The following is a 23794-nucleotide window of genomic DNA, read 5'->3' on the forward strand; positions in this document are numbered from 1 at the left end:
AGCTGTAGTTTTGTATTAGGAGAGAGGTCAGGAAATTAATGGATCAGAGGATTTGAAGAGAGAGAACAAAATATTCCCAGAAGCCTTGCTTTTGTGGCCTGTCAAAAGCGGCTTTCTTCCTGTGGTCAGAGAGAAGACAAATGACAATAAAACATGTAGTGAAGAGTTGTACTTAATCTGACTAAATATTATACATAAAATCTTTATTGGACTTTTTTGTTCCTGCTCTTACAGGCACATATTTTCAGACAGTACAATTTTCCCCCCCTTTTGATCTTATTCAGGGGTTGCAGGACAAATTAGCTGACGTTTTCAGTATCATAAATGGGATTAAGGGTTGTACTAGTTCGTTCTGGTGATGTTTACCTAGTTCACACATGCCATTTCTTTTTGTGTCGGTCAGACTGTATAACTAAGCACAATTCACAATATAGTGGCAATCAAGTTCACAAATATTGTCATCACAAAGATGGGAAACTAAAATGTTCAGTGCCAAATTCTAGAAAGAAATTGAGGTGAGGACTGGAAAGTAGAATTGTACTCCAGGGTCTCTTGATCACTGTAAGGTGCCCTTTCCAGTGTGAGCCTGTGAAACAGAGTGAAGATTCTGAGAGAAGGGAAGAATTCTCCTCATTAATTCATGTGACAAGGAAGTGAAACAAGCCACACAGCTTGTACAACAAAGTTTTTATTGCTTCATAAATTTTATTGAGATAGAAATTAACCAGTTTCCTCTGTGTTTCAAAGAGAGTCAATTTGTGTTTATTGACACAGGGGAAGCTCATCTGTGTTCAAGAATAGATCTGTTTTCTGTTAGGAAAGGCTGCACTTAAGAGAGATTTTTCGTACTATAATATATTAACATGACATACTATGCTCAAGAATCTGTGGTTTGTGATTTCTTAATTTAACAACAACAGTTTTCTACCTGATCGGTTTTGTGATAAGTGTTGAAGTATCAAAAAAGAGGTACAAAATTTTAAGAAAGCCACTGTGAAACGCAGCAGACATGCCAAAGGCCAAGGAATCTTTTTATTCATTTCCAAAAACTTTTCAGCACTGCATCCACATTAGTGCTGCTGCCATGTTTACTGAAGCATTTAAACACTGTTTTCCTCCTCATTTAAGGAGGAACATTAGCATGGGTGTGCTATGTAGTGGCAAACATATTCAAGAATTTCTTTCATTTAAGCTGTATTATTGAGTAAGAGTTTTACACTGGGTTAAAACATATGGAACATATACAGCTTTATTTGGGTGCTTCGGTATAGACAGGTCCTTATTTGAAATGAAAGCTTAGTGAGCTGTGAACATCTGAAAAATGAAAATGTCTAAGCAGAGCCCTGAAACATCATCTGTTTTTTTCTCTATTTTTACAATAATGGTTGTACAAGATGGAATTTGCATCTCTGAGCAATAAGTTAAATACCCCCAAATCTCCTTGAAATCAGTTTCTGTTGATCACGCATGCAGATTGAAAACCATGGCTTTTACCCTGCGAATAAAATTTACGTTCCCTGGAAGGCAAAGAAGGCTGTCATTTCATGCTTCCTAACCTTCATTGTCTATTTCCCTTCAGTACACACAAGCCCAGCACGCCTGCGCACACAAATGCACATTCTAGAGGAACAGCTTTCTGCTCTGTCAATTTTGTTTTATAAAAGCCCTGTTTTCTTTATTGCCTTTATCTATTACATCTGTAAAATTTATTTAAGCAATGACAAATTTCTCTTTTGGGCCTGGAGTCTAAAAGAATAACTACTGTCAGGCTATTGGTAAGAGATTTGTTGGATATGACTGTTCATTAAATTGCAAGGAGCTGTGGGTGAGGCTAACTGTCTGAAGCTGCTGTGAGTAGGTGGGTTATGGGCTGTACTTAGTGAATATACATCATCAGAGAGACAAATGTGCTTCAGCAGCCTCTTGTTTTGTTCAACTAAAATGGGTGTTGATTTTGGAAAGCTCAGCGAAATCACTGTCATTTTTCTAAATCAGATATCATTCATCCTACAGAGCATCCATGAAAAACATCATTTAGATTAAATATAGCAGCATTACTTCTCAGCTTTGTAAGTTGACAAGAATAGCATTACATTTATTTCCATTAAAAAAAAAAAATAAATCAGGAGCTGAATGCAGTGCCTGTGAGTGATATCTAATTGACAGCACTGTAAACACGAATCCTTTTTTTTTAACCTACACTGCAAGTGCAGTTCTGGGTGCTACAGCACTTACCTTTTAACACTTCTTTGCTAGTTTTTTCTCAGCCACATCTTATTTCCCTGTAGGGACAAGAAATGTGATGTTGCATGCATTGTTACTATTTTTAAGAAAGGAAATAGGAGAATTTTCATACAGGTAAAAACTTGAGTTACTAATACTGTGACTGATCCACAGTAGTTATATAAATAAATTGAAAGGCTGGCTGTATTTTATTTTTTATTATGCTACTCCAGCACTACTCGTGCTTCTTTGTGCTTCTCTTACTGCTCTATTTATTCAGGTATCCACCTAGATAACTGTGAAACTTAATCTTCACCAGAATCTGAAAATGCACTATTTGATGGACTACAAATTACGAGTTCTTCTTATTCTTCAGCGTGTAAATATGCTTTCAGCTGAAATCCAGGGAGGGAGGGGAATCCTTCATTTGAAACAAGCCTTTAGTCTGCACTTGATCTCCTCTGGTTTTGTATGAAAAGCCGTGCTGGACTGAATGACAGCTGAAAGAGCAAGCTGCTGTATCAGGGGATTTAGCAGAAGGAAGCTGCTGTTCTTTCAAACTGAATATCGTACCAGTTCCCATCCAATTGTGAAGTCAGTGCATGAACAAATACGGGGATGAACCAGTTTAATTGGAAGTGCCCCTCACTATCTTAATAGTGATATTCTGGTTCAAGAAAGTAACTAAATATTTACATACATCTATCAAATGCTGTTCTGTAATTTAAAATGAGATTAGCCTTTCCAAAGGCTGGATTTTTTTTTTTAATGGCAGAATCATCTAAAGCTACAGCTAAGTTCAAAAGAAGAAACAGTCTCTTCCTTCTGCTTATTCAGTATCCAGGGAAATTGAATTCTGGAGTCACTGCATTTGGCTGCTGGTAGTTGATCAAGAGCTCCACTCCTATCAAAACAAGTCCTTTGGAAGCTGTTTTATCCTCCCTTTCCTTTTCTTCTTTCCAGTTTTAACTCTGATAAAGAGGAAAAAAAGGCATGGAACTCTGCCAGCTATAAAATCCGGTCATGTTAAGCAATGTTGAAATACTTAGACAAAAAAAAGGGGGTTTCTGAACATGTGATGACAGACACAGACACACAGACACAGATTTCTAGGTTGGAAGAGACCTCAAGATCATCGAGTCCAACCTCCGACCTAACACTAAGTACTCCACTAAACCATATCGCTAAGCTCTACATCTAAACGTCTTTTAAAGACCTCCAGGGATGGTGACTCCACCACCTCCCTGGGCAGCCCGTTCCAATGCTTAATAACCCTTTCGGTAAAGAAGTACTTCCTAACATCCAACCTAAAACTCCCCTGTCGCAACTTTCGCCCATTCCCCCTCGTCCTGTCACCAGGCACGTGGGAGAACAGACCAACCCCCACCTCTCTACAGCCTCCTTTAAGGTAACTGTAGAGAGCGATAAGGTCGCCCCTGAGCCTCCTCTTCTCCAGGCTGAACAAGCCCAGCTCCCTCAGCCGCTCCTCGTAAGACTTGTTCTCCAGACCCCTCACCAGCTTGGTCGCCCTTCTCTGGACTCGCTCGAGCACGTCCATGTCCTTCCTGTAGCGAGGGGCCCAAAACTGAACACAGTACTCAAGGTGCGGCCTCACCAGAACCAAGTACAGGGGCACAATCACTTCCCTAGACCTGCTGGCCACACTGCTTCTTATACAGGCCAGGATGCTGTTGGCCTTCTTGGCTACCTGAGCACACTGCTGGCTCATATTCAGCCGACTATCAACCAATACTCCCAGGTCCTTCTCGGCCAGGCAGCTTTCCAGCCACTCATCTCCCAGCCTGTAGCACTGCTTGGGGTTGTTACGCCCCAGGTGCAGGACCCAGCACTCGGCCTTGTTGAACTTCATACAGTTGACCTCAGCCCATCGGTCCAGCCTATCCAGATCCTCCTGCAGAGCCTTCCTGCCCTCGAGCAGATCGACACACGCACTTAGCTTGGTGTCATCTGCAAACTTACTGAGGGTGCGCTGGACGCCCTCATCCAGATCATCGATAAAGATATTAAAGAGGACCGGCCCCAGTACCGAGCCCTGGGGGACACCACTTGTGACCAGCCTCCAAACAGATTTGACTCCATTCACCACAACTCTCTGGGCCCAGCTATCCAGCCAGTTTCTAACCCAGCGAAGCGTACGCCAGTCCAAGCCACGAGCAGCCAGTTTCTTGAGGAGAATGTTGTGCGGAACGGTGTCAAAAGCCTTACTGAGGTCAAGGTAAACCACATCCACAGCCTTTCCCTCATCCACCAAGCGCGTCACTTTGTCATAGAAGGAGATCAGGTTCGTCAAGCAGGACCTGCCTTTCATAAACCCATGCTGACTGGGCCTGATCGCCTGCTTGCCCTGCAAGTGCCGCGTGATGACCCTCAAGATAATCTGCTCCATGAGCTTTCCTGGCACTGAGGTCAAACTGACAGGCCTGTAGTTCCCCGGGTCTGCCCTCCGGCCCTTCTTATAGATGGGCGTCACATTGGCTAGCCGCCAGTCAACTGGGACCTCACCCGATAGCCAGGACTGCCGATAAATGATGGAAAGCGGCTCGGCCAGCTCCTCTGCCAGTTCTTTCAGTACCCTCGGGTGCATCCCATCCGGCCCCATCGACTTGCGCGCATCCAAGCTCCGTAGCAGGTCGCCAACCATTTCCTCATGAATAGCGAAGGCCACATCCTGCTCCCCATCCCCTTCCACCAGCTCAGGGCACTGGGTATCCAGAGAATAACCGGTATTGCCGCTAAAGACTGAGGCAAAGGCGGCATTAAGCACCTCAGCCTTTTCCTCATCCTTAGTAACTAGGTTTCCCCTCGCATCCAGTAAAGGATGGAGATTCTCCTTAGTCCTCCGTTTCGCGTTGATATATTTGTAAAAGGATTTTTTGTTGTCTTTGACGGCAGTAGCCAGGTTGAGCTCCAGATGAGCTTTGGCCTTTCTAATTTTCTCCCTGCACAGCCTCGCTACATCCTTGTAGTCCTCCTCAGTGGCCCGCCCTTTTTTCCAAAGATTATAAACCCTCTTTTTTCTGCTAAGCACAAGCCGCAACTCTCTGTTGAGCCAGGCCGGTCTTCTTCCACGCCGGCTCGTCTTTGGGCACGTGGGGACGGACCGCTCCTGTGCCGTTAAGATTTCCTTCCTGAGGAGCGCCCAGCCTTCCTGGACTCCTCTGCCCTTCAGAACCGCCTCCCAAGGGACTCGGCCAACCAGCGTCCTGAGCAGCTCAAAGTCAGCCCTCCGGAAGTCCAATACAGCAGTTTTACTGGTCCCCTTCCTGGCCTCGCCAAGAATAGAGAACTCTACCATTTCGTGGTCACTCTGCCCAAGACAGCTTCCGACCACCACATCTCCCACCAGTCCTTCTCTGTTTGTGAAGAGAAGGTCTAGCGGGGCACCACCCCTGGTAGGTTCACTGACCAGCTGCGTCAGGAAGCTATCTCCCACGCTTTCCAGAAACCTCCTAGACTGCTTTCTCTATGCCGTGCTGTGTTTCCAGGATATGTCCGGGAAGTTGAAGTCCCCCACGAGGACAAGCGCCGACGATTTGCAACTTCTGTCAGTTGCCTATAAAACTCCTCATCCGTCTCCTCATCCTGGTTCGGCGGTCTATAACAGACCCTGACCAGGATGCTAGCCTTGCCGGCCTTCTCGTGGATCCTAACCCACAGGGATTCAACCTTATCATTCCCAGCCTGGAGTTCCACAACATCAAAAGATTCTCTAATGTAGAGAGCCACGCCACCACCCCCTCTGTGCTGCCTGTCCCTCCTGAAGAGCCTATTGGCTCTTCAGGAGCAATGCCAGGCATTGCAGCACTCCAGTCGTGGGAGCGGTCCCACCACGTCTCCGTGATGGCAACCAAGTCACAGCCTGCCTGCTGCACGATGGCTTCCAGCTCCTCCTGTTTGTTACCCATGCTGCGTGCATTAGTGTAGATGCACTTCAGCTGGGCCATCGCCTTCTTCCCCAGCCTAGCCATTGTTTCCCCCAGCACAGCTCCAACAAGCCTTGTTTGAGCCCCGTCCCCCTTCTTACCTAGTTTAAAGCGCTCTCTATGAGCTCCGCCAGCTCCTGGGCTAGGATCCGTTTTCCCCTTGGAGATAGGGACCCGTCTGCGGCCATCAGGCCGGGTGCCGAGTAAAGCTCCCCATGGTGAAAAAAACCCAAATTTCTGTGCTGGCACCAGCCTCTGAGCCACCTATTAACCACCTGAGCTTTCCGTGTCCTCTCCGTGCCTCTCCCTTCCCCCGTAGGGATAGACGAAAACACCACCTGCACTCCTGCTCCCTCCACCAATCGTCCCAGCCCCCTATAGTCCTGTTTGATAGCCTTGAGGCTTCTCTTTTCAACATCATCACTGCCAGCCTGGACTATCAAACGCGGGTAATAGTCAGAGGGGCGAACCAGGTTTGGAAGCTTCCTGGTAACGTCTCTGACCCTGGCCCCAGGGAGGCAGCAGACTTCCCTATGCGTGGGGTCAGGCCGACAAATAGGGCCCTCCGTTCCCCTGAGGAGGGAGTCGCCCACAACAATCACCCTTCTTTCTTTCTTGGTGGAGGATGACGACACATTATGACAGTGTAAATGGCCTGTTGGTGGTAGTAAGATTTCTGCATGCAACTGAAGTGATACATAGTTATTTAAAAATAATTGTAACAATTAAGGGTGAATGTTTTCAAAGACAAGTCAGTATTGTTCTCTGTCATTGTTGCATTTAAATGATCTTTAGACCTCAAGAGAACGCTGGGGACACCAAGTCAGTTCTGAAATTGTTTTTCTGTTTTGAGCACAACATGATACTGATCTTGAAATGCTGTAGAATGGGTAAAGAAAAACATACCCGCTTGTCTGCAGTTAGCTTATCACGATTCCACGAGGGATATTTTTAATCAAATCCGTTTTGGTCACTGGTTTTCTAATACACTTGCAATGTTAGGGAACATACTGGCATTTGTATGACAGCTCTATGAGGCTGAAAGATTATAGTTCTTGTTGTGCATCTTAGGAGATCTTTTTTTACTGTGTAAAGATGATGAGACTATCTGCTTGAATGTTAGTTACACCTTTCTTTCATGCAAATCTGTGTCTAATTGCTGATGTACAGAATTGTGATGATGATTAGCAATTAGGAATGTGTAACTTTCAGGGAAAAGGCTTCTGGGCCATTGGTGCACAGCTCAGAGTCAATAAACTCTGGGCAGCTATCAATAGCCTTTCTTTCTCATTGAAGCCTTGGACTTGCCCTAACTTCATCAGGGCAGGGAAAAAAAGCATAATGTGAACAATAGGAGCTGTGGAGTTTGACTTGGGCCGAATGTGAGGAGGCTGTAAAAGCTGTCAGGGAGCTTGATGGATTGGCTCTCATGCTGCAGTCCTCAGTGCAAAGCAATAATGTCCCTGCCCCTTGTGAGGGGCTGGATGTGCCACCTGGGGTCACAGCTTATCAGCCTTGGGGGCCAGCATTTTTTCGGATGAGGCCAGAGTGCAGTCAATAATTCATGCAGAAATTTGTGTGTGGATTCTGGAGTAAAACAAGCTTTATCTTGATATTGTTTGTCTGACCAGGGAAGGAATTAAGTCATGTCTGACATTCCAACCTCTTTTTTTCTTTTAATGACATGGGAAAATAGTTTAATAATACTGAAATATGTGATTCTGTCATCACATTAGTTGTACTTGAATGAGGGAGGGCATGCCTGTGATGCTCATTTGAGGGATGTTTCATTGCCAAAAGAAATTTTAGCTGATTATATTAGGATTCCTAGAACTCTTAAGATTTTATTTACATTTTGTGGAACGTGGGCTTGTACTTAATGTCTGAATGGTTTTGTTTCTAAACCTAAGAAGGTCAAAGGTCGATCAGATCTAGTGCATGAAAAAAGCCAAGTGAGGCTGTAGTAGCAGGCGTAGTTCACAGCAGGTCAGGGAAAATCAGCCTGGCTCTTACCAGTAAGGGGAGAAACTGGGACATGCTGCATGAAGGACACTTGAAGAAAAATTGTCCATGGCAAAATGAGAGAAGCCTAGCAGAAAGTATACTGATCACTAGTGGGAAATCTGTTTGCTGGTAACTTCCCTTGGAATTGCTTCAGAACATGCTTCATGAACAGCTGGGAGAAGTCAACTGGTTAACTAGACATTTTACTAGTTTACCCACTTGGGAGGTAATTTAAAACAGGGAAAAGAAAATCATGGTGAACTGCTCTGCAGAACTGTGACATCTATTGAAGCTGGTCAGTTGATAAGTAGCTAACTTTTGTTCTGTCCCAGCGAAATGACTACTTCGCTTCAGTAGATGCTAACAAAAGCCCTTTTACGTTTCTTCTGCTCAAGGAGAACGCTATTAGTCATAGATCATTAGGCTTGTTTACCAAAAAGAACTGGTGTTTTACATGTATTACTGAAATACTTGTACATGTTCTGGTCTTCTTTTTCCCTAGTAAAATATAAGAAATTTATAGTAGGAAGCTTAGCACTGCCTGCTGTTTTTGAAGGGAATTAAAAAAAAAAAAAAAAAGGAGGGGAAAAAAAAAATGTAGTCTGTGGAAAAGAATTAGTAAAAATTGTAGCATGTAGCCACCTTCATTTTTGAGATCCTTTTTTAAGAGCTTGGCAATGCATAATATTTGTTTTGCAGTTTTGAAATCTAGAAGGTGGAGTTTTAGGCATTGTTTTTTTTTTTTTTTTTCGTCCACTAACTATAGGAACAACAGACCTTAAAATAATGTTACTCCAAACCGTAAAGTGAAGCAAATGTGTAAGAATTGTATATGAAGGAGGGCATAAGACTTCAAAAGTTTGTTTGTTTTATCTGCTTTTCCTACACAGAGGAAATGGTGGCCCTCACCATAACGTAGTTAAGTGATTCCTTTTAGGTGCACGGGTGGGAAGGAAGTAGAAGAGAGAGAATTCTTGTTTATATTTGCAGTATTCTAGTACATGCCCCATATTTTAATATACACTGATTTTAGCTGTATAAATTTTACTGTGAAATTTCACAGTAGGGTGTCACTATATTAAGGTCTTTATGAAATTTGCCTCCACAAAAATAAAACATGTCTCTGCAAACCCCAGAAACTGAACAAATGAAGAGGTACTTGTCTCCTGCTAGCTGCTGCAAGAAATCTTAAGGGAGTTCTGTGAAAGAAATCCCAAATGCTTTTTTTCTTCCCCTTTGTCTTGGGTGTGTCTGCCTCAGGTGTTTACTTACCCTTTTCCCTTACTTATCCTGAGGACAAATCTTCGTGCAGTAAGCAATGCTTAACGCAGGCACACATATACACGTGCATATGTGCGCAGGTCGAATGCAGGTCAGGAGATTTCAGTGTTTTCAGCCAGCAGTTTAAAATTGCTATTTTAAATTCCAGTGAGTGGAATAATAGAGAAGTTATCGTGTCTAGTAACTGCAGTTGGCCTTTGTAAAGAATGGCTTGTTAGGAGGCTTTATGATTTACTGAGGCCACAGCTGGCTGCCAGCAGAGCTACAGGAATGTGTTCTCTTGGGCCTGGTAGCTGGAGATGAAAAGGATCCAAAGCTGGCACAAAAGCAAATAAATGCTTTGACTTTAAATAAAGCGTCATAATTTATAAGAGGCTCTGCTTCTCAATCCCAATGAGGTATATGGATCAGCAGTAGCTCTTTGAGGTTGAGCAGAATTGTCTGCCTGGCTCTACTGCAATTCTGGTATCTGCAGCCTACAGATTTGGAAGCATTTTCATGGTTTGGGCTTGGAATTGTTTCTTTATCCATGCTGTTTCTTTCCCACAAACTCTCTCTCTTCCCTTTCCCATTCCTTAATGTTTCATTAGCTGCTCTACTGTTTGATAAATAGTTGTACCACTGTTTGCACCTGGCAGGTCTTTATCGTGATGTACAGCACTGGAGGACTAATCACCAGAGACACTTGGCGCTTTATAGGTGCCTTTTGTCATCTGTAATTTGTTTGGCTTTTACTCGCCAAGTGAATTGTTCCTGCAGAAGCAGAGTTCAGAGCTGGGACACAAACTTCTATTGAGATGTCCTAGTACTCCTGTTAGAAGAAAAAAAAAAAAAAAAGTGTAAGCTCTTTAAGGCTTCCTTTGTGTGTGTTGAGATAGATGCACACACATGCATTGATGCATGCACACATAAATATATACCAGCTTCCCTATTTCTGCAGCTGCTTCTCAACAGTCTGTCTGCTGATGAAAACAGTATTTCTGTGGTCTGGAGTCAGAGATGTGAAGAATAGGAAGGGGGCAGATAATTATTAAAGGAACTCCTGAACGTTTGTCAGGGTGAGAAGAAATGTTTTTCCCTTTTTGGTCTTACTTCTCATATTTAAACAATAACGATTTGCCCTACACTCCAGTCTTGTTTTGCTTTGCTATTTACTTGCTTTAAGGGTGAAAGAGTTTGGGAGAGAAATAACTAGCTGAAGAGATCCTGTAATTAATATAAACTGCAGGAAGCAAGTGTGACAGATGAGTTGAAAAGCCCTGTGTTCTGTTGCTTATCTCAGGTGACGTATGGTCCTAGCATTACAAGCACAGGCAGTGGATTTCATGTGTTTTTTTCCTTCTTTCGTTCTATGAGAAGGCAGGAGAATGTCTGTGTGTTCCACAGTGCCGCAACGTAGGAGCTGAAATAACAGTCCTTGAGAAGGGAGCGAGAAATTCACAGGATTACAGAATAGCATTTCTTTCTTCTAAAGTTGTGTATATGACATCTTTTAGTGTCAGGGTATGTGAATCACAGTTATGATTACTGAAGTAAAAGAGAAAAAGAATCTGCTAGAAACAAAATACTTTATTTCTGAAACAGATTTGGTTTTCCTCAGAACACACATGTTAAAGGATTTTCAACTTAGATTTTTAGTATCAGCTGAAATAGAGTAAGACTGCAGTTTTATTCTCAAGCTTCACTGGAACAGTGAGGTGGTTCAGTTACGTTGGCCAAAGAAAAGGTAAAGTTTGTATAAAAACAAATCCTTAGTTGTACTCTGGAGGTCAGAAACCTATGGTTAGTTTATAATAACATTAATTGCACTTTTTCCTGTAAACACATATGCGATCTGACATTCAAGAGGTGTAACAGCAATTTATCCACAAGTTTTTCTAGTCCTGCCAAAATCTAATCACTTTCATATAAATTTGACAGAAGAAAATTATGTTGGTTTCTGTGGCTTCATAGTTTTCAAAGTCACCACTCTAAGTAGCTTGTATTTTAGTAGAACTATTCAGTTGTGGATAAACCTACAAGCCATTCAAGACCCAATCTGACATACTTTCTGTGAGGGTATTACACAGTTTTCATTGTGTCTTCTGTTGCTCTTTTAATGAGTATAAAATTTAGCCTTATATTTGATTAGGACCATTTGGTTTTCTTTCAGCTGTCCATTTGTATTTAGGTATTGCTTGTTGGCTATTTGTTAAGCAGGATGTCCTTAGAAGAAACATACACTGAAAAAAACGGAGTGCCATAATTATTGTTATTACTGATAATGAATATTATTGATTAGATGTTGCCAGTCTTAGAGAGCCAACCTATCTTTAGCATTTTGGTCATTGCTTTGTCCGGAGGCGTTACCATTTCAGGTCACCCCTAGCAAGAAGTCTTCTAATGTGCTATTTTCTTTTATCATAAAGCTGGAAAAGAATAACGTTACTAGGCAGGCACTAAAAAGGAAAGAAAGCAGAGCTTCTTGTAGCTGACCAGTCAACTGAATATTGACCAACTGTCTTCATGAGAAAGAAATTGATGGCAGTGAATAAGCTAGAGTCTAGTTTTCCAAGAAGCAAAATGATTTTCCCAAATCAATACAGCTCATCAGACTTCAGAACAAAGGCTGCAGGGGATGTGACAGTGATGGAAGTGGCTGTGTGTTCTTCTGCGTATTAAGCACATGGGCTTGCGAGGGAACAGGCCTTAGTCAGTTATTTCAATGCTTATTCTTCTGTACGCTCTGAGATAAACCTTCTTACTAATAACATTTTATTAGGTGGCATGCAAAGGTTGTCTCCTCGCTGGCCTGACTCTATGGCTTCAAGAGGTACTCACTCTGTAATTGATGCTTATTTTCGGAATACAAATGACAGACCTGCAAGTCCAGGGAATATATGTTTTGCCTGTATCTCATTAAAGGTATAACACAGTTCTTTAAGCTAAGGTGGTGGTTGCAACTTTAAATACATTGTGCTGATGACTTCGTACTTAAGAGGGAAGAAAAGGGCATGCCGTTGGATAAAGTATGTGTCAAATTTAGGTTGACATTACTCAGAACTTACTGGAAGTCGCATGGATGTGAGCAGAGTTCGTTATGCTGTTGAAGAGGCTGCTGTAATTTATGTGGCCAGAGTAACACCAGCCTGCTTTAGCCACCAGCAGGGCAACATGATCTAAAATAGCAGTTTTTAGCCTTTTAGCCCTTTTAACCTTTAAGCTTACTATGCTTTCGTAAAGTACTAAATTAACACCACAGCTAAGTGTCTCAGAGGTTTATGACTGCACCAACAGTAATTCATTATGCATCTTTTCCTTAATGCTATCCAATCTTCTCATCTTCATTGCTATACAGTATTTGTTCAGATAAAGTCCAATGTCCAGGATGACTAATTGCAGATCTGTGCTCCAGATGGTTTGTTTACAGGATGTGGTTAAAGTGACTTTTCAAACATCCAGCCCACCAGTACAGCACTTAAAAAAAAAAAAAAAAAAAAAAGTCTTGCATTTCCAGGCCACCTGGCAGTCATTACGTTCTCAGACTTGCTGATGTTGATGCCTGTTACATGTGCACCTGCTGTAGATGCAGTTAAGTTCTTGTGCCATGCTAGACAGTGTGATTAAAGTAGTAAATAAATTGTATGTCTACAGGATCAGTATTCAACATAGAAGACTTGACTTTATACATAGAATGTTTACTGTTAATTTTATATTACTTTCTTGATGGAAGCAATCAGGAAAATATAAGCCATTTACATTGCAAGTCTAATATAAACATTGTTCTGTGTTTTTCATGCCTGAATGAATTGCAGGTGTATATGTGGATCTGGAATTTATGACGGTGTGGTGGATATTGTGAGGCAAATGAGCTATGCTGCTCTTACTAAACAAATAGTAATAAAAAAGCTTGAGATAATCCTAAGGTTATAGATTTTCATCCGTCTGTTTTTTGCACTTGAAATACTTCAGTTGGTGTTAGAACAGTGATGTCAAACAGCTATTTGTGGGATTAAAAAATTTTGTTGTGCCAGATGCAGAATAGAATGTGTTTAATCCTTGGTGGTAGTGTGCTCACTGTTGATGGATATATATTGTGGTTTGGCTACCCCATGCATGTCTGTATTATTTGTACTCATTAAAGCTGGGACAAAAGTCAAATGGAATTTGGCTTACAAACAAATTTATGGATTCACTGATAATAAAGATAGGAGGAACTGATTTTGTTATAATGTTATGTCAAATAATGGTGTAATGCCTTCTCAATATTGAGAGTTTCATCTCAACCTTGAAGACATGGTATACAACAAGAATATTGCTGCAAGAGTGTCATACTAAACTTTAAAAAAGTAATCTTATGATGACTACAAAACACCATGTACTTTGGCAGGTCTCCCTTTGCCATCAGCAAAAGTCGTCTAAAATAAATAGTACAGTAAAGGCAGTAGGCAGAACCGTTAACCGAATGGGAATTTAGGACAAGTCTTCATTCAGGTTTAAACAGTAGTTCAGTAGTTTTTGGTAACTGAAAAAAAAAATAATAAAAAAAAATATTCCTAGTTTTGGAAGATCTTCTGGATAATCTTCAGTAAATTAGTTACAGAAGTGTTCAGAAAAGACCTTGTGCAGATTTCACCAGAATTGAGAAGATAGTTTTGGGTCAGATTCTCTACGAAGAATAGAGGGAACAGCTCCTTTTAAAAAAAAAAAAAAAAAGAAGGCATACCCATTCACCCTTTCAGATAACTGATCTTTGAGTTGTCTAGGAAAATAATCAGCTTGAACTAAAACAGAATTTTTTAGTGGTTGCTGTGATCTGAACACAAAAGCAGCCTATGCTGTAAAAGTTAAGTCAGGCTTTCCAGTCTGATTAATTAATGTCTACTTACATTGGACTTTGAACGTGTTTGTTTTCTAAAGCCAGTATTTTCAAAAATTGTGCCCTGCGTTTAAGATATTAACAGGATAATTTGATTCCTAGCCATATAATCTCATTTTCAGAACTTTGAATGCAAAGCATAAAAATCCTTGGTTTATGTTTATTGCAGAAAATGAAGTTACAAAACCTTTTTTCTTTAGGTGAAAGAACATCTACTAGAGTGTATCTTAGGAGATTTGGGTAGATCCTTACAAGCTTAGCACGGCTGCTAGAGGTGCCATATCAAGGTAGTTAACATGCACACTATCCTGGCTTGGTGCTAAATATCTCCTGTAATAATTATTTTTCTATATTAAAATAGCGCATCTGCATTTGTTAGATTAAATGTAAAAGAATATGGCTATTTTTTTAAACAGCAAAAAAATATTGGTTTCTTTGTTTCCAAATTGTTATGACATAATTAATAGTAAATAGCCAATGACATTTTAGTGCTGCTTTTTGGTGTTTGGTCATTGAAAAGAAGGAAAGGTAGGGAAAGGAAAGATGTATCACATTCAAAGAATGCTTCAAAAGTGCTTCTTCCTTTCTGAAAGTAATTTTATTACAAATCACTTTCGTGACATGTGACCGTTCATTCCATAATAAAGTCCGAGTAGAAATTGTCACATATTTATGTAAAATTGTTTTGTGGTCCTCTAGGCATGTGTTAGTTTTTGCCAGCTAGCATTGGCTTACTTTTTGCCAGGAGTCTAGCTACCTGAGTTATGATTATGAATGTGATGAGTGAAGAAAAAAGCTCATAAAGATACATCCAACATGAAAAAAAAGTACCAAAATACATAAAGCCTTTTTATTCCTAACAGGCTACTGAGATTCCCCTTGATTTTAAGGGAGGGACATCCATTGACAGTGTGGGCACTAGGTAACATTCTGTGTGACTGTCACCTTACATTAAGGGTTGTGTATGATCCTATGTTGGCTAATAATGGATTTTGGCAGAAAAGGTACTGACTGGTAGGGGAATTGAATTGTAAAGCTTCTAAGTAACATGACCCCATTTCCCTATATTAGATTGCATTTGGCAATCCCTGAGCATTATCAATCAACCAGTTACTGTGCCTACTCCTTGATGATAAAAGAGTAGCATTGGTAGTAACTTTTGAAATTTTGAAAAGATTATTTCTTATTCTTGGCTACTTTAATTTAACACATTTCACACTGAGGACTGTGGAGAATACAGCTAATTTCAGGAATACTGCAAATGAATAGTTGAGTAGTTTGTGCATGGAATAATAAATGAATTAAATCAAGAAATTTACACTCCCATTTTGGGTAAGTTTCTCTCTATTAAATCCAAATCTTTTTAATTGTGCTCTGGTAATTGTTAAAACTGAGTTGATGACATTACTTGGTAGAAGAAACATTTGTATATTATGTACATATATTCACAATTGTTTGATTCTACCTCACAAAAACTGGACTAGACATTTTGACCAGGTTTCCTAAATTAGAGTCTTAGCCCCGATACCCTTAGATAACACTGCATTACAAACATCTGATTTCTTCTTCCATTCTTCAGTAGTGCTTATTTTAAGTAGTTAAAGCCTTTGGGGCTTTTTTTTTTTTTTTTTTCTCAAGTGAAAATACGTTGCTGTATTCAGATAGTATGAAACCTGTGGGATTTTCAGACTGCCCTCACATTTTCAGTCTTCTTCAGACAATGCTAAGGAAATGAATGTTAAAAGATTGTTGCAGACTAATGTACAGTGTAATGTACTGGGGAGTTTCTCACTACAGGGACTTCTTATGACTTGGTGCAGCCCCAGAGAGGTTTGATCCTGCATGTGATACACTGCTTACCTCATGAGATAGAGCAGTACATGCAGAGCTCACACGTGGTCAGATAAGAGAATGGCCAGTGTGTCTATGAATTCCTGCTCTGTATGCTCAGATGCATTATTTGGAGGTGAACAAAAGACTGCTGTGGTACAATTTGTCTACTGCCTCTGAGACCTGGAAGGAAGTGCCAGCAGAGGCTCTTGTTTTGTGCTCAAGTTCTGTGCTAGGACAAGAATTTTGGATCAAAGAAACCTGTAACAGAACACCCTGACTGGTGCAGCAAGAATAATACTTTCTGTTTGATAATGCCTCTAGCATACAGAGTAGGCTACTTACCTGCCTCATATCCGTTTTCATTTCCCAGTGCTTTAGTCTAATAAGCCTGCCAGTTGCATGTTGCCTTAGGGGTCAGTTCTACCTCCCACGTTACTTCTATTCTTTTGACCCATTTCTGTGATAATTTTAGAAGATTAAATAAGCTACTTTCACTGCCTGTTCTGTAGAATCTTACCTGTGGTTGAGTAATGTGCTGTTCATTAGGGAAAGGAAATGTATTCCTTACCATGGTTACTCTAACACAGTGTGGGGATCAATCTTCCCTCCTATTTACATACTGGGACCTTCACTAAGATTAACAAAATTAATGAGATGCTAAATGTAACTGACTGTAACTGACTGCTTATGCTTGCTTTGAAATATTGACTTTCTTACACTTGAAGGTCATTTGAATGTCTTCTAAGAATTACTGAGATGTTTATTGATTTGAGGGTTTTATTGTTACGCCTGCTCCACATCTTATTTTTTTGCCTTCTGTTCTAATAACAGGTAGCAGACCATGTGTTTTCTAATGGGTAACAGCTCTTTCATAAATTCATTTACAAATACAGCATACATACAGAGAGAGGCAAGAATTAAGATACTGAGGGAGGCAGAGACTTATTTAGGGGTATACCTTTATTTTGTTTAAAGTGCCCATTGCATTTTAACAACAGAAAGCAGGTGAGCTAGCTGCGGAAAAAGGAAAGTGTGCTGAGGGAGAGAGGCACGGTGGTGCTACCAGGTGGGGTGCTGCGGGTGCCCTTTTGGGAGCTGTGTTGCCCCTGGCAGGTGCTACATACACAGGCCTTCCCTCGTGGCATGCGCCCGGGTCTGCCAGCACAGCACCAGGCTGCAGAACGAGGCCAGGTCGCAGCGCTCCTCATCGGGACTGGGCACCGCTCGCGGCCTCCTTACCAGAGTGGTTCCTAATTGTGCAGAATTAGGGATCACACCAGTAAGACCAAGCAGGCAGGCAGGCTCAGGCCGCCTGGCACAGAGCCATTGTTATATCCTCTATGGAAAAGCTAGAGCCAGAATAAGGGCAGCGCAAAGGGAAAACGAGTGACGAGGCTGCAAGTCAGCCTTGGTGCCTCTTATGGGTCGGAAAGGCTGCACTGTGCCACTCGGCTGGGTAGAATAGTGCCTGCAGCTCCACTTCAGTGTTACCTTCTGATGAGAAGAGATAGCTGTTACCTGATGCTTGTCGGTGGTGGTGGCCAGTGGAGTAAGGCGGTCGTTATATCGGCTGCTCCGTACACAGGGCCATAAATTATCTGTGCGAACAAGTGTCTGAGGGGAGCCTGAAAACGTTTAAATGACATCCCCTTCCACCAAAATTCAAAGTCAGTTTTAGGTGGGCAGGTGTATTTGCATTTAAAAGAAGGCATAAGTGGCGAAGCAATTAAATGACAGTATATTTTTTAAAAGGAGTCTTTCTACATATCTGTATTGTGATTCCTCTTAGCTGTACTGCATGATTGAGATTTCATGTCTAGTCCCACGCTTTGCACAGAGGAGAGGCAAGACAAATAATAAACATCTCTGTCTGATGAACAAAACTTATAATGCATCTGTGTGTGTGTTTGTGTGTTTGGATATATGCAATTTCAAATAAATAGAAGCATCATTATCATATTGTTCAAAGCAAAGCAGATTCTTCTCAGTCGCCTACTGATTTAAACACTAACTTGTGCTCAGTTTATGCTGGCTGGCTGCCAAATGAAAGCAATTATGTGCAATAATAGCAAAATTAAGAGGTGAGTGTTGGCATTTTACAACAGGACATGGCAAAAACCATTTCCTTCTGTCGGCTGTATCTTGATTGAACACACTGATAGGTGCACATACACACACACACATGTATGCACACACATTTACACACACATTCTTGTTCTTTTTCGTTTGCTCTCTTTCCTGTGGTTTTAACTTGAGGTCACTGAAACCAGAAAAGAGGAAGAGTATAGACCACAGCGTTTGAAAGCGAATGAGAATAAAGCTCTTGCTTTGTGGGAAAGAAAAAAAGTGGAAAAAAAAAAAAAAAAGAAAGGAAGAAAACAAAAAACCTCTCTCAGTTATTGTTCTGACTGTGATAATACTTTGTTTTTCTCCCACTGGCAGGTGTCCTGGTGGTAAACGTTACATGGAGGAACAAGACTTACGTGGGAACGCTGCTGGACTGCACAAAGCACGACTGGGCCCCTCCCAGGTAGGCAATCATTGAGTCTGTTTTTTCTCTGCTGTGTTTTCACCCTTGGTCTCTGCCCAGAGACTATATGGACATTAATAAAAAACAAATGGATATAATAGAAAACATACAGCCATGAAATGAGTAATTCTCTTTTCCACACTGAAAAGTGGGGACATGCGGGTGGGCATTTTTATTTCCTTTTGTTTTGTGTTTTTGAGTATGAGGGGAAATACATGGGATTCAGACACAGGGGGGATCAATTTAAAATACATTTCTGTAGATTTCAAAAAGCTTTCTTTTCAACTAATTAGTTGGTCTTGTTTTTACAATTTTTGTCTTTTTTTATCACATTCCCTCTGAGACTGTAACATTCTCATTTGAAAGGACATCCTTCCTTTAACGCAAATAAAGGTTTTGTTATGGGAAATGGTGTTGTTTTGGTATCTGTTCAGTTCACAGCTCCTGCTGATGACATCTGCTCTTGTTTATATATAGGTTCTGTGAATCTCCAACAAGTGACCTGGAAATGCGAGGAGGACGGGGCAGGGGGAAGAGGGCAAGGTCTGCTGCAGCTGCAGCTGTACCTGGAAATGATACGAGTTTTACCGAGTCTAGAGGACTTCAGAGTAAGAATCGAGGTGGTGCTAATGGGAAGGGAAGGAGGGGCAGCCTTAACTCAAGTGGGCGCAGGACACCCCCAAACTGCTCTGTGGATGAAGTCAAAGCCAGCCCCTCATCCACAAACAAGAGAAAAAGTAAGCCTCCAATGGAGCTAGACTTGAACTCCAGTTCGGAGGACAATAAGTGTGGAAAACGTGTTCGTACTAACTCTAGAAGCACTCCCACCACCCCACAGGGGAAACCAGAGACTACTTTTTTGGACCAAGGCTGCTCTTCTCCAGTGCTGATTGACTGTCCTCACCCCAACTGCAACAAAAAGTACAAGCACATTAATGGACTACGATACCACCAGGCTCATGCACATTTAGACCCAGAAAACAAACTGGAGTTTGAGCCTGACAGTGAAGACAAAATTTCAGACTGTGAAGAAGCTTTGAGTAATGTGGCACTTGAATGCAGTGAGCCAAGCACAAATTTGCCAGGCTTTGATCCGCCAAAAGCACCGACATCTCCTTCCTCTATCACTACCCCAGGGACCCCCAAAGGAAAAAGGGAACTGACCAGCAATGGCCCCAGTTCAGTTATCAGTTCCAAAACTGGCAAGAATTCTGGCAAAAAGAAGGGTCTGAACAGTGAATTGAACAGCCTTCCAGTAATTTCTAATATGGCAGCCGCACTGGATAATTGCTCTGTAGCAGATGGCAATTTGCAAACTGAAATGCCAAAACTGGAGGCTGAAGGGCTAATAGACAAGAAGAGTATGGGTGATAAAGGCAAGAAAGCTAATAATTGCAAAGTGGATAAAAACCTATCCAAACTGAAAACAGCCAGGCCCATTGCTCCAGCGCCAGCCCCGACTCCTCCCCAGTTAATAGCTATACCTACTACAGCCTTTACAACCAGCACTACAGGGACAATACCGGGACTGCCCTCTCTAACAACTACTGTTGTTCAGGCTACACCAAAGAGCCCTCCGCTAAAACCTATTCAACCAAAGCCCACAATTATGGGAGAGCCAAGCACTGTAAACCCAGCTCTCACATCACTCAAAGACAAAAAGAAAAAGGAGAAGCGAAAGCTAAAGGACAAAGAAAGCAAAGAGACTGGAAGCCCTAAGATGGATTCTAAGCTGGGAAAGCTAGAGGATTCAAAAGGGTCTGGGAAAGATTTATCTGGACATTTTTTAAAGGACCATCTCAACAAGAATGAAGTGTTAGCTAATGGACTTTCCGAGTCTCAAGAGAGCAGGATGGCGAGTATTAAGGCTGAAGCTGATAAGGTTTACACGTTCACAGACAATGCTCCCAGCCCTTCTATAGGGAGTGCCTCCAGGATGGAATGCAGCACTTTGGTGAATGGACAATCTTCGATGGCGCCACTGCATGTGTTGACACAAAATGGTGCAGATAGCGCTGCCGCTAAAACCAACAGCCCTGCTTACTCGGATATCTCTGATGCAGCTGATGATGGTGGCTCCGACAGCCGGTCAGAGGGCATGAGGTCAAAGGCCAGCTCTCCTTCGGATATTATTTCTAATAAGGACAGTGTTGTAAAAGGACATTCTTCAACCACAGCACAATCGGCTCAAGCGAAAGAGTCCCATTCTCCCTATTACCATGGCTACGATCCTTATTATTCTCCAAGTTACATGCACTCTGGACAGGTCAGCACCCCAGCAGCTGGGAACAGCAGCACCCCACAGGGACTGAAGATCAAAAAGGAGGCTGAGGAAGAGGCTGAAAAGAAAGAGAAGGCAGAACTGTCAGATGCCAAGAAAAGTGAAAGCAGTTCCTCTAATTTGCAGCCACAACATCAGTCAGTAATAACGCAAAGACACCCTGCACTTGCTCAGTCACTTTATTATGGACAGTATGCCTATGGGCTCTATATGGACCAAAAGTCCTTAATGGCCTCTAATCCTGCTTACAGACAGCAGTATGAAAAATACTATGAGGACCAGCGACTAGCAGAACAGAAAATGGCACAAACCGGGAGGGACTGTGAAAGGAAGAATGAACCCCCCTTGAAGGAAATTGGAAAGGATGATAACAAGCAGAAAAATATTCCATCTGCTACTATTTCAAAGGCCCCTTCAACTCCAGAGTCGAGCAAAAATAACACTAAAATAGGGTCTTCAGTCCCTAACAAAGCTGAGGAGACAAGCAAATCACAGATCCTTTCCAATCACCAGCAGCAGCTTCAGTCTGACAGTTTCAAAGCCAAACAAATGGAAAACCATCAGCTCATAAAGGAGGCTGTGGAGATGAAATCTGTTATGGACTCCATGAAGCAAACAGGAGTGGATCCAACCACGAGATTTAAACAGGTGAGATCACAGGAAATGGAACAAGAGTGTCTTGGTTTATCCTTAAATCATGTGAGATTTTGTATCTGATTCTGCTATGTTCTTCTACCTTTGCAGTCAAACAAGCTTTGCCATCCTTTTTGTCTTGCTGGTTAGTAATGTAGTCTGTGAATAGACCAATAGACATTTCAGTTGAGCTGTTTGAAAAGAAAAAAAATCTAGCAAGGTGATGACAGAACCCAGGCTTAAGACCTGAATAGACTATTTTAAATTACATGCATGAATAAAATAGAATTAGATTTCTCTTTTAGATGTAAATACTAAGCAATTTGCTTAGTTCAGAAATGAGAAATTTCAAGCAACATAAGCAGCTTTCATTGTGAGAGGACTTAAAGTAGATTTGAAACATGGTTTGAAGTGGGTTTTTTTTGTTAAATGACAGTTGGCATTTACAAAGATGGGTGAACTGGTTCTTTGAAGAGTTGGCTTGAAGCTCAGCTCTTTATCTTAACCCAAGGTGACCTTTTTGAAACAGTTAAGTTCCCCTTCTGTCCTCTACCAACCTCCAACCTCTACAGACCTACACAATGGATGAAATCATCTCTCCATTGAAGTCAGTGATAGTTTTGCCATTGACTTCAGTGGAACCAGAATTTCATCCAGTGGCTCATGCTGACCTTCCTAGATGTCGGATTTCCTTAATTCCAGGCAATGTTACTGCCTCTGTGCTCTGAACTGGAGCCTCAGTGCTTAATGCTTTCATGTTCTGGTGTGCGGTACATCCCAGACTTCACCCTAACAGTCTGCCTTTGAAGATGCAGTGGGGTCAGGTGAATGGGAGTTAGGAAGCTCTAAAGGAAGTGGGATGGTACAGGCCTGAGCAGGAGAAGATTTCTGCTGATTCAAATGATTTTTTGAACCAGACGGTCCAAGTGTCTAGTTCTTATGTTTCCGTTGCATGTGCCATGAGTGTGTATCTGTTGGAGATGGTATTTACAATTAGCTCTTGCATATCTTGCATTAAAAAAAAAAAACACACAACAAAGTCTTCCTGTTATTGTTCAATACTGATTTGATGTAGTCTGGTAAAGAACTCATCTATTTAATTCTGTAACATGTTTATGAACTGCTCTGTGTAATGTATTAAGCAAAAATGTATTTGTGATATCCTGTATGTGTTCCCTAAACCTTGTGATCTTGATCCTGTAAATACTTAACGTGCATAGTTTTACAAACTTAAAATAAGACTGTCAGATGAGGAAGTCTGCCTAAATGTCTGACTTCCACTGATTCGTGAATGTTTGTAGTGTCAGAGACAGCACAAGCGTCTTTCCAGCTAGATACATTTTTCAGGTTCATTGTTCCAGGTAATCTAAGAGCTCTGGCATATGATTAGGCAGCTTTAATTTTGTGGTTCACAGATATTTTTTGCTCTCTAGTGGGAAAATATCTCTGTGGGCTTTAATTAAAATGTTTTATGAACAGTGTGGTCTCAGAACTTCGATACAATGCATATGTATTTCATGATTAAACTAGTTAAAGGCTTGAAGAAGGATAGAAGATGAAGCAATTGAATTAAATTTTTATAATAGCCTTTTGCTCTTTCATGGGAATGTTGGTTTGACTTTGAGCTCACGGCACTCTGTAGCAAGCAAACCTCTCCTCTATGTAATACAGTTATGTTATTAAAACAGCTATTAAAAGTACATTAACTGAAATATGGGAATATCAATAATAATTTTATTTCAGTATATAAGTTCGGAAAAAAAATATGTTTTCTCCTCCATATTAGGATCCAGATTCACGAACATGGCATCATTATGTCTATCAGCCCAAATACCTTGATCAGCAAAAATCAGAAGAACTTGATCGTGAGAAAAAGTTAAAAGAAGACAGCCCTAGAAAAACACCTAACAAGGAAAGTTCCCTGCCTAACCTTCCTGTCTCGTTAGCAAGCATTAAAGAGGAGCCTAAAGAGGTCAAGCGTTCTGATTCTCAATCAGTGGATGAGAGCAAGATAAAAAACGATGATCGAAAGACTCCTGTAAATTGGAAGGACTCTCGGGGTGCTAGAGTAGCAGTTTCCTCACCAATGAGTCAGCATCAGTCATATATCCAGTACTTGCATGCTTATCCTTATCCACAGATGTACGATCCCAACCATCCAGCCTATCGTGCAGTCTCTCCTGTCCTAATGCACAGCTATCCTGGTA

At 41.5% G+C, this 23794-nt stretch overlaps 1 protein-coding gene across 3 annotated transcripts in view; it reads left to right on the forward strand.

Annotated features, from left to right (window-relative positions):
• The window catches only part of ZNF608 (zinc finger protein 608), a 98508-nt gene that overhangs the window by 55314 nt on the left and 19400 nt on the right, over nucleotides 1-23794 (forward strand). For all 3 annotated transcript variants that reach the window (XM_040541147.1, XM_040541148.1, XM_040541149.1), the window contains exons 3-5: nucleotides 18586-18673; nucleotides 19151-21602; nucleotides 23374-23791. In XM_040541147.1, coding sequence (XP_040397081.1) covers nucleotides 18586-18673; nucleotides 19151-21602; nucleotides 23374-23791 — 2958 coding nt within the window. The remainder of the gene's footprint in view (nucleotides 1-18585; nucleotides 18674-19150; nucleotides 21603-23373; nucleotides 23792-23794) is intronic.

Source organism: Cygnus olor, chromosome Z, assembly GCF_009769625.2.
Source record: "Cygnus olor isolate bCygOlo1 chromosome Z, bCygOlo1.pri.v2, whole genome shotgun sequence".
Taxonomy (NCBI): Eukaryota; Metazoa; Chordata; class Aves; order Anseriformes; family Anatidae; genus Cygnus; species Cygnus olor.